This window comes from Mastigoproctus giganteus, chromosome 13 (genome assembly GCF_048544385.1).
Source record: "Mastigoproctus giganteus isolate SK-2022 chromosome 13, ASM4854438v1, whole genome shotgun sequence".
Lineage (NCBI taxonomy): Eukaryota > Metazoa > Arthropoda > Arachnida > Uropygi > Thelyphonidae > Mastigoproctus > Mastigoproctus giganteus.
The window spans coordinates 148,987,556-148,999,815 of record NC_143587.1 but is presented as its reverse complement, the minus strand read 5'-3'; the positions used below and the strand labels follow the sequence as shown (position 1 = coordinate 148,999,815).

Here is a 12,260-nt window from a genome sequence, read left to right as displayed (position 1 = left end):
CAAAGGAGATTAGGCAGGCAAAGGCAGACTATGAAAAATCCTTGGCAAAGGATGCAAAGAAAAACAGAAAAGAGTTCTTTACATACTTGAACTCGAAAAGGAAAGGGATGAATCAGATTGGTCCACTGGATATTGATGGTTCAACAGTTGAGGATCCTGCTCAGGTGGCTAACAATCTAAACGAGTATTTTGCATCTACATTCACGCATGAGGAGTTATTCAGGAAGGAGAATGATGTAGGTAAAGTAAACATTGGCAGTGAGCTGGATGATTTTGTAATAACTGAGAGGAAAGTGGAGGAGAGATTGTTGAGGATAAACATAAAAAAGACACCTGGGGTGGATGGGATCTATCCAGTTATATTAAAGGAGGCAGCAAAGGAAGTATGCAAACCCCTAGCCATAATTATGAGAGCTTCTTTGGACTCAGGGGAGGTACCCATAGACTGGAGATGTGCAAATGTAACCCCAATTCACAAAGGAGGATCAAAGGCTGACACAAGTAATTATAGACCTGTTAGTTTAACTTCTGTTCCAGGTAAATTAATGGAGGCACTGGTTAAAGAAGCACTGCAGGATCATCTAGACAAGAATTCAGTTATAGCTCAGACGCAGCATGGTTTTGTTAAGGGCAGGTCTTGCCTGACCAATTTGATTGGATACTATGATGTAGTCACAAAAGAACTGGATGCAGGGAATAACTTTGATATTATATATTTGAATCTTAGAAAGGCTTTTGATACTGTTGCACATGGAAGACTGCTGCACAAATTGGAGCAGTGTGGCATTGGAGGCAAATTGCTGCTATGGATAAGGGGATGGTTGAGTGGCAGAAGACAGAGAGTGGTAATCAATGGACACTGCTCAACGTGGACTAATGTTATTAGTGGAGTTCCTCAAGGTTCAGTGTTGGGTCCGTTGTTGTTTTCGGTGTTTATGAATGATATTGATGATGGGATATCAAGTTTAATGTCCAAGTTTGCAGATGATACAAAGGTTCTTAAGGACAATACTGACGCTATGCTGCTGCAACAGGATCTGGAAAGGTTGAACAGATGGGCTGAGAGGTGGCAAATGAGGTTTAACATCGACAAATGTAAAGTGCTGCATATGGGAAACAGTAACCCCAGAGCAACGTATCAACTCTGCGGTACTACACTGACAGTGGTGGAGAATGAAAAGGACCTGGGGGTAATTGTGCAGGCAGATATGAAGTTCTCTGAGCAGTGCAGACGAGCTGCAAGAGTAGCTCATGGTGTCTTGTCAATGATATACAGGAATTTTTCTAGCAGGGATAAGGAGGTGATTATTCCCTTGTATAAGGCAATGGTAAGGCCACATCTTGAGTACTGTATACAGGTCTGGAGGCCTCATTTCAAGAAGGATGTAGAGCTGCTGGAACGGGTACAGAGAAGGGCAACAAGATTAGTAAATGGAACAAAGGGTTGCTCTTACGAAGAAAGGCTTAAGTTTTGCAAATTACAGAGTCTGGAGACTAGGCACCGGCGAGGTGATCTGATAGAGGTGTATAAGGCTTTGAATGGTTTGAGCATGCTCAATGCCAATGGGATTCTTCATCTTTCTCAGAATAATCACCTCAGAGGGCATAAATTCAAATTGAGGAAGGACGGATGTCGGATAGATGTGCGGAAATTTGCCTTTGGCCAGCGGGTGGTTGGTTGGTGGAACCGACTTCCATCACTTGTTGTTGAAGTTGATAGCCTAAACAAATTTACAGCTCAACTGGACAGGTATTTCGAACGAACGGAGGGGTGAAATGGGAGTGGTTTTTTTTTTTTTTTTTTTTTTTTTGGCTGATGCTGAATAAGCTTGCTTTCTTGCATCATATGCCTCTGCTAATGCTAATGCTAATACAGATAGCCTGTGATGGACAGGGTCCAATTATCAAAGTACAGAGCTTCTGGCTCATGAGTATACCTGGGACCTGTCTAGTTTAGCTCATACATGTGTATTAAGGTGCACTGGTCCACATCCCAAGATATAGAGTGGAGAGCATGGAGAATAATCAAACCTCTTATGCATTTTGTATGAAGTTGGTGATATGTTTGAGAAAGGTAAACTTTTTTTTTTATTAAATACAAGTTGCAAAAATTTTGCCTATGGTGCTACTGGAATAGCATTTTGTTCAAGCCTCAATTCAGGTTCAGGATGAAGATTACACTTATGATAAAAAAGTAGCAAAGAGGCAATTGTGGCAAGAACCTGAATCTATTAGCCAATGCCCGGGAATTAAGGTGATCAATGGCCTGTTGCAGTTGTCTTTCCCTTCAATGTTGCATGACTGAGAAAATATACTAAAGTCATCAATATAGAGGGCAATGTTTACAGTTGGAGGAAGTTATGTGATGGAATTTACTTTGATGGCAAAATGCATAGCACTTAATACTGATCCTTGCAGAATACCTTTCTCTTGGCAAAAGGGATAAGAGAGTGAGGGATAAGGCAAAAGGGATAAGAGAGATCCTACGCACGATGAAGCAAAAATGGGATGCCCACTACCTAGCAAGCAATAAATACACTCGGGAGAAAGGCATTCCAATCAGCCCAATCAATATCATCCCACTGCTGAGTGGGACAGCAGGGCTACCCAGACACTATACCTGCATGACAGCCAGCCTGAATCCAGTCCCTTGGAACATGAGGTTAGGGGCATGCCATTGGTACAATTGATCCTCACAGGTGACCCACTAAACAACTGATCCTGGCTAAGCCATCTAGGACCACCAGCTTTGTCAAAGCAGGGTTCAAAGTGGTGCGTTGAAGGTGGGCCCCTCAACCAACAGACACCCCTTTCCAAGTTTCCATGGGGGTCACAGTACACAGTAAACACGCTGGATTCTAATGTGGGCATTGGATCCCAGTGATGCTAATCTTGAGGACCAGCAGTGTCGCTGAGAGCTCCCCTCCCCACATACAAGTGCCCATATCAAAGGGAGGAAAGCAAAATGGCATGATACTGAAATACAAAGATAGTGCTCTACAGAAAAGTTGTGATTAGTTAATAAAAATAACAATATATAAAAGTTTCTTGTGTTCTACTTAGTGCCTGCAAGTGAATACTTACATTGAGAACATTATTAACACTTGTCTGTATCAACGCCTTCTCTTCTTCATTGCACTGAACCCCTTTACTAAGTTAAGGAAGTAAAGTAAACTCACAATAATCATATAATTTACAAGATTATAACAACCTATTTTTCAGTTTTATTCTTTTTTTTTTTTTTAAATTTTAGACAAAAATTATACATAGAGTAGAATTTCGATTGTTGGTGAGGGTAAGGGACTGAGACCATGATGGATAATCAAATAGATGGATAATGGAATACGTACATTAAAAACATTATACATAAAATAGACTGGGTCGTCTAACTTGTTTATTTTATTACATAACCTAATGAAATTTAAATAAACTTTAATTATTATTTATTTTTTTACTGGGCCATCAAAAAAATCATAATACAGATATCTACATACTTAATATTTTGTATAGTAATGTCATAAAAAAATTTAAAAGAAAAATACTGTATGTATTGTGTGCGTTGTATGTATATAATAAGAAGTACACATTATCCCTCATATTACATACATACATACATACAACATTGTTCTAATGTCATTAAAGAAATTTAAAAGAAAACAATATTACATATTTAAATTTCTTTTCTAAAAAAGTCAGTCAATTTCTTTTGTTTCATTATCCCTCGAGCCTTTTGGAGGCAACATTACGAATTTAATGCAAAAGTAACACTTGCATAGCATCTGCTTCTTCTTGTACCTCAAACCACTCAATGCACTTTGACAACATAGTTTTGGCTTCATAGTGGCTAATTATGTTTGTTGCAGCAGCTTTTTCTTCTTCTTCAGTTTCAGAATCATCCGAAATTGTCATCACTCTTTGCACAATTTCATTGTCATCTAAAATTTCGCATCCGGCATCCATTTTGTTAATATCCTTCTTCTTTCGTTAGTTGTTGGCGCATAGGCTTCTGTGGTCATAATGCACCTCTAGAGGTTTTTGCACTCTGATCCAAACCCGAGGCGGGATTCGAACCCACGACCTTTGGGTTGCCAGGCAAGCACTTTACCCACCCGGCAGGCGTCCATATCCAGCCATTCATTTACTTCCTCCATTGGAATATTTTTAAAACCAGGAACATTCAAACATAACTGCAAAATTTCAGTTTCTTTTGGTATGGTTTCTGTATCACTTGAATATATTTTTGGCCACAACTTATTTCAGCTTCTTCATATTGTTTGAATTGGAACATCATTCCAGGGATCAGCGACATTGAAAATTGCATCTTTTATAGTGTAGCTTTTCCAAACTTTATCACATCTAATTTATTTTCTGCCAAAACAAGTTTCTAAATTAACATTTTGCAATAACGACATTTCATACTCTTAATCACGCCTTGGTCCATCGGTTGAATGAGAGAGATAGTGTTTGCTGGCAGAAAGTGGCATAATATTTTGCCACCGACCGGGCTAGCCAGGTGGATAAAGTGCCTGCCTGGCAACCTGAAGGTTGCGGGTTCGAATCCAGCCTTGGGCTTTTTTGTTAGCACATCGACTTCTGGGAAGTTGATGTGCTAACAAAAAAAAAAAAAAAAAAAAAAAAAAGATATTTTTTCATCATTACTTTTTAAATCACATACGTGTATGGGATGAGTAGGCGCATTTCCATCAGCAGCATTGCATACTGTGGTAAACTTTTGATGCCAAATGTTTTCTTACACATGGTACAAATATTTTATGAAACCAATCATGAAATATATCTTGGCTCATCCACGCTTTGTTTTGTGAGAAATATTTAACTGGCAAAGCATTTAAATTAATATTTTTAAATGATCTAGGCTTTTTTTGGTTTTCCTACAACAACCAAAGGCAATTTATAACTACTGCTGGCATTAGCACATACCATTATAGTGATGCGATCTTTTTGCATCTTATATCCCGGTGCCATATGTTCAGTCATTGAGGCCAGTGTCTTTTGGAGATAGTGCCTTCCAATTAAAGCCAGCCTCATCGCAGTTATATATTTGGTCTTTAACCAAACTTCGATCAGATCAGCTATTTCCTTCTGTAGTTTTTCATGATAAACAGAAATTGTTGCTGCGTTATCTGCACTTAGCGCTTCTCACCCTGGATTGACAACTGTCCAATACCATGGCGAATCTTAAATTTGTCCAACCATTCGATGATAGCTTTGAATGAAGGATTTCTGCCTAGTTTTTTATTGATTTCAATGGCTTTTTCGATTATTGTGGGTCCTACAATGGAATTCTTTGGTTACATTTTTAAACAAACCATTGAAACATTGCAGTAACCAATTGTTCATTTTTAGCAAGCTTCATTGTTTTACGACTTTTAACATTATTGTCAGTGGTTTCCATTTTCGACACGTGGTTTTCAATTTTGTCTGCATCACACTTAATATCATTTATTATTGTTTTTCCTATTTCATAAACTGATGCTATACTTGTAGCACTTTCACCTTTTCTTAGACGATTGATTATTTCAGTTTTATGTGATTATCCCAATGCCACTCTCTTACGTTTCTCTGTCATTTCAATGGGTTTACTAAATAAAAACTACTAAAATATGAAACAAGAGGTTAAAGTACAACCATACACAGTGAGTTGTAAACAAAGCCTGAGTGACACATGGTGCCAATATTACAATGCATTACGGTGTAGTGGGATTAAGTGATGGTTAACAGAGACTGACGGTAAATAGGGTGACAGACAACAGAAGTTCTACTGTATATTTGTGACACATGACAATGGATGAACTTCAGCAGATATCTTTGCCGCTAAATAAAAATTATTATTTTCTGTCTATATAACCACTATTATACCATTTGGCTTTTTAAAAGTTTATTTAACCTTACTGAGAAATGTACTATACAATTAGGTAAAGTTATATTGTCTGTACTGTTAACAACCTCCTGTCTTGCCAAATGGTAATAGTGGTACAAGAGGTGTAATTTAGAGAGTGAAATTCCATGAAAAAACACCATAATTCCATGTAACATCATTACCTGAAAAAAAAGTAAATTACCATTAGTAGTGGCAAATGATGAAAAAAAGCAAACTTATAGAGTGATGTAAGAAAGATGATGATGCAAGGAAGCAAACTCATCAGCCAAAAACAAAAACCTAATTCCCATTTCACTTATCCATTCCCTCCAATAATTTGTTTAGTTCTTTCTTGAATTTATTTAAGCTATCAAACTTCCACAACAACAGGTGGAAGTTTGTTCTAGCAATCAACTAGCTGCTGGCTAAAGCAAACTTTCATACATCTATTCAGCAAATGTCCTTCCTCAATTTGAATTTGTACCTCCTCATGTGCCCCATCAAGTGCATCTGAGTCTGAGTAAGAGGAAGAATTTCACCAGAAGATTCTTCATTGAGAAAGCTCAATGAAATTCTTCATTGAGCTTTCTCAAACCATTCAAAGCCTTATACATCTCAATCAGATCACCTCGCAGATGCCTAGTCTCCAGACACTGCAATTTGCCGAACATAAGACTTTCTTGATAAGAGCACCCCTTTATTTCCTTCACCAATCTCGTTTTCCTTCTTTGTACTTGTTCCAGCAGCTTTACATCCTTCTAAAATGAGGCCTCCACACCTGTATGCAGCACTCAAGGTGTAGCCTGACAGCTGCCTTATACAAAGGATTAATCACCTCCTTATCCCTGCTAGAAAATTACTTGTATGTCACTGACACGACCTCATTAATGACTCTGGCAGCCTGTCTGCACTGATCTGAAAACTCCATATCTGACTGTACAATTACCCCCAGTTCTTTTTCATTCTCCATCCTGAGTGTAGTACCACACAGTTGGTACTTTACTATTGGGTTACTGCTACCCATTATGCAGTACACTTTGCATTTGTCAATGTTAAAACTTCAACTGCCATTTCTCAGTTCATCTGCCCAACTTTTCTAGATCCTGTTGCAGCAGTGTACTGTCAACTCTGCCAACTTTGTATCATCTTAATTGGAAATTAAGCCTGATATACTTTCATCAATATCACTGATAAATAAATAAAAACAATAATGGGCTCAAAACGGAACCTTGAAGAACTCCACTAACGACATGGTTAGTTAGTTATTTGGTTTTTAGGAGCATTAGCAACTAAGACCATATTGCTCCGGGAATATGCGGTGGTCATTCCCTGACCTTTCTGCATCCTCCGTATTTGGTGGTGACGGGCTCAAACCCCGGTCTAATCAAGAAGTGTGTGCTACGCACTGCTGCTCCTTCCCACCTGGCTATGGAGGCACCTCACTAATGACATTAGTGGACTAATATCATTAGTGACTAATGACATTAGTCCACTAAGAGTGGTGTCCATTGATTACCATTCTGTCTTTTCACACTTCACCATTCCTTTATCCATAGTAGCAACCTACACTTAATGCCATACTGCTCCAATTTGTACAGCAATCTTTTATGTGCAACAGAATCAAAAGCTTTCCTGAAATCCAAGAATATGATATCAGAATTATTTTTTGCATCCAGTTCCTTTGTGATCACATCGTAGTGTATCCAATCAAATTGGTCAGGCAACGTTTCCCCTTAACAAACCCATGCTATGTCTGAATTATCACTGCAGTCTTGTCAAAATAATCCTGGACTGCTTCTTAAACCAGTGACTCCATTATTTAATTACAGATAATTACATTATCTAAAATTACTCGCATCACCCTTTGAACCCCTTGGTGAATTGGGGACACATTTGTACATCACCAGACTGTGGGGACCTCCACTGAATTCAAATATGCTCTCATAATTAAGGCTAATGAAGGTCTGCTTACTTCCTTTGCTGCCTCACTTAATATAACTGGATAGATCCAATCCATCCCAGGTGCCTTTCTTATGTTTAACTTTGGCAATTTTTCTTCCTACTTTTTTCTCAGTTATTACAAAATCATTTAGCTCCCTGTTAGAGTTTAATAAACTTCTGGCATCCACTTCCCTAAAGAATTCCTCACGTGTGAATGTAGATGCAAAATACTCATTTAGTTTGTCAGAAACCCAAACAGTCAAACCATCGATATCGAGCAGACTAATTTGATTCATCGCCTTCCTCCTAGTGTTTACGTAAGTAAAGAAGTTCTTACTTATCACTCACCCAATGGGTGAGCAATTGTTGGAACAAGCTTCCATCTGTTATTATACACTGTTGTGCAAAATTTAAGGACCAGTCAAGTTTCACCTGTAGCTTCTCATAGGAGTGGCCTGGATACGGGAAAAGCATACCAAAGGAACCTTGTGAGATACTGAAATGAAGGAAACAACACTGACATAACAACGGAAACAAAACGGTACAGAGGAACTTTATTCAAAAATGGCAGCATAGCACTGGCTGCCATGATACAGATGCATCACTGCCAAAGATGGAACAAAGGGAAGAGGTGGTCCTCAGTAGGAGATATGGCCACCCCTAATGTCGATGCAGGCTTTGCACTGCCTGTCCATGCCTAGAACAATGTTTTGATAAGTTCTTGAGGTAACATCGTCCATTCCTTTGTCATCACCATCTTCAGCTGGTGAACATTTTCTGGTGGGTGTGGACGTTCTGCTAGGCGTCTCCCCAGAGCATTCCATATGTGTTCGATGGGATTTAGATCGGTGGAACGGGCAAGCCAATAAAAACGAACAGTGTCCTCACTTTCCAAAAGCATATCACAGTTGCAGTGCAATGGGTTGTGGTGTTATCATCCATAAACACGAACTTGGGGCCAATGGCACCTCAGAACAGATGCACATTGGGAAAGATTACCTCAGTACAGTAGCATGCACTGGTTACAGTACCACCTTCCAATATCTGGAGTTGTGTACGTCCATCCAAGATAACGCCGCCCCAGACAAGAACACCTCGACTGCCATATCAATCCCTTTCAGTGATGCTTGCGGGGTGATACTGAGTGCCAACCTCTTGCCAGATTAGCTGACGTCCAGAATCGCTGCTGAGACCGAATCAACTATCATCAGTAAACCGTACCTTCAAAGTTTTCTGAGCAATGCAGACGGTCTGCAAGAGTAGTTCAAGGTGTCTTGTCAATGATATACAGGGATAAGGAGGTGATTATCCCCTTGTATAAGGCAATGGTCAGGCCATACCTTGAGTACTGTATACAGGTCTGAAGGCCTCATTTTAAGAAGGATGTAGAGCTGTTGGAACGAGTACAGAGAAGGGCAACAAGATTAGTGAATGGAACACAGGGTTGCTCTTACAAAGAAAAGCTTAAGTTTTGCCGATTACAGTGTCTGGAGACTAGGCACCTGCGAGGTGATCTGATTGAGGTGTATAAAGCCTTGAATGGTTTGAGCATGCTCAATGCTGATGGGATTCTTCCTCTTGCTCGGAATAATCACCCGAGAGGGCATAAATTCAAATTGAGGAAAGACAGTTGTAGGATAGATGTGTGGAAGTTTGCCTTTAGCCAGCAGGTAATTGATTGGTGGAACAGACTTCCATCCATTGTTATGGAAGTTGATAGCCTAAATAAATTTAAGGCTGAGCTGGACAGATATTTGGAATGAATGGAGGGGTGAAATGGGAGCAGGTTTTTTTTTTTGGCTGATGCTGCATAAGCTTGCTTTCTTGCATCATATCCCTCTACTAATGCTAATGTAAAGATTTTGTGGTTTTAACCTTTAGAAATAGTGTTGGTCCTTAAGTTTTCCACACCAGTGTAGAAGTGGTTAGTGATAGTATGAATAAATTCAAGGAACAACTAGACAAACTATTGGAGGGGATGGATAGGTAAAATTGGGGAAAAAAAATTTTTTTTTTTTTGGGCTGATGCTGTATAACTTGCTTTCTTGCATCATTTGCCACTATTAATACTAATGCTAATGGATTTCTCCATTACTTTAAAAAGAGTAGAAGTAAGTGCCATGGGACTATAATTGGATGAGAAGGATCTGTCACCATTTTTAGGAACTGGCTGGATAGGAGCAGAAGTAAAAAAATTATTTTGTTTTTAAATGGGGAACTGCTGAATATTCACAGCTTGGACACAATCAATTATCACCATGATAACTGATTTGCTTAAATTGCAAATTACTATCTGCACTTTATTCTGTTTTGTTATTTATGTTAAAAATGGAATTAATTTCAATAAATTAATTGCAATAAAGTTTAAGTTAGATTCACTCTTCTTCTTATTATTATTGTTAACTTTAAAATTTATGACTATGAAATTATTATTTGATCATAACATAGTGCAATGCTTCAGGATTGACCTTCAAAAAATAACCATCCATCTTGTCTCTGCCCTTTATCTATAAAGGAGCACCTCTCCCTTGTCTGATGGCATATCATAAAATTTAAATTTGTATCTTGAATAGGAAACAAGCTGGATTTGCTCTTTTAAGCTTGCACATTTTAACTTTCTGAAATATTAGTATTTTAGATAATGTAAATTCTGATGCAAAATAAAATCACATTGTTAGTTTACTTTAATAACTGCCATCCTTGAATTTTTCAGTGACATGGATAAAATGCAGTTCTATTAAGCAATCTATATAGTATGAATCAGAGCTGTAATACTCAATACGTTCTACGTTGATAATAATATTTGTAAAATAATAAGAGGAGTTTACCTCAATATATAGTACGTAGAACGCTTCCATATGATACTCTCCAGAAATTAAAACGGGAAAAACGAAAAAAAAACGACAACTTACCGGTACATTAGAGTTAAATATAAATAATTAAAAAACCAATTTAACACAATTCAAATCAATTTAAAACAATTAAAAATCAAATTAATGCAATTAAAAGAATCTAACGAAAATATTCAAAACGATTTTCCTTCCTGAAGCTGACAACGCTTTTTGACCGCATGTCGTGATCACAGGAATGAAAATTCAAAAAAGCGTTGTCAGCTTCAGGAAGGAAAATCGTTTTGAATATTTTCGTTAGATTCTTTTAATTGCATTAATTTGATTTTTAATTGTTTTAAATTGATTTGAATTGTGTTAAATTGGTTTTTTAATTACTTAATTATTTATATTTAACTCTAATGTACCGGTAAGTTGTCGATTTTTTCGTTTTTCCCGTTTTAATTTCTGGAGGGTATCATATGGAAGTGTTCTATGTACTATATTGAGGTAAACTCCTCTTATTATTTTACAAATATTAAGCAATCTATATACAGAGCTTACAATATATTTCGGTGAAACATCTTAAAATTAGTTATTTCATATTAAATTTAAACTAAAAATTATATTTCAAAATTGCTTATTCATGCAAAAGAATAAATGAAATCCCTAATTGTTATACAAATTAAAATTCAACTACTAATTTTTACAATCTAGAATTATTGAGATTAAAAAAAAAAAAAAACCTTTTCAAACCACCAAAATTACAACTATATTCTATGATGACCCTTTAATATGACCCTTTTGTGATAACATGCTAAAACAAATCCTAATTTAACTTAATTCTTAATTTTAACAGGTTATTAAAGGATACAGCTGCTGATTACCTCCAATCCAAGTGTAATATAATCTTCTAGGCTTGCACTTAAGTAAGCACACTTTAGAGCTAAGTTTAAAATTGTGGATACCAATGGCTGCCACTTCTCTGCTCTGTAGTCCCATAACATATGCTTTAAGAGACTGAAAGAATTTTGGAAATATTCTGAGATCAAGTTTCAAAATAATCAATTTTATTTAGGAAATGAATGGCTGGAAATAACATCTTAATCAACAACAGTTTAAATGCAGCATACACGAAATGCTTACAGGTCATGGTACGGTATCTGAGATTTATTAATTAGTAAAAAGAAAAAGAGAAGGGAAAAAAAGTGATTGATTTTACTGATGCACAATAAAGAAATTATTATATATTTTTTAATGCCCTTTGAGGGATTAAAATTTGAAATGTTAAAAATACTAAAATTTTAAAAATTTATAAATTTCACATTATATTTTAATAAATTTTTCAATAATATTTTATTTTAATTTAATTTATTTTTTAAAATAATAATAATATCACTTTCCCCCCACCTTCTCTTTTTCGCTAAGTAAACTTTAAATACTTCATCACTATATGAGACAACCATATGGCACATCTTTGTGCCAAGTCTCATTGGTACCAATAATCCCAATAAAAAAAACAGGATAATAATTAATTGCAGACAATTATTTTAATATACAGGGTGGTCCAAAAGTAACACCCTTTTTTTTATTTTTATACTTGAAATGTTTAT

The 12,260-nt window shown here is 36.8% G+C and overlaps 1 protein-coding gene across 3 annotated transcripts in view; it reads right to left on the bottom strand.

The window, feature by feature from the left end:
• Window positions 1-12,260, bottom strand: part of LOC150076514 (trafficking protein particle complex subunit 11-like) — a gene marked incomplete at its 3' end in the record, with an annotated part of 510,629 nt that overhangs the window by 197,033 nt on the left and 301,336 nt on the right. For all 3 annotated transcript variants that reach the window (XM_090388020.1, XM_090388018.1, XM_090388019.1), the window contains 2 exon segments: window positions 3,085-3,146; window positions 11,522-11,667. In XM_090388020.1, coding sequence (XP_090244146.1) covers window positions 3,085-3,146; window positions 11,522-11,667 — 208 coding nt within the window.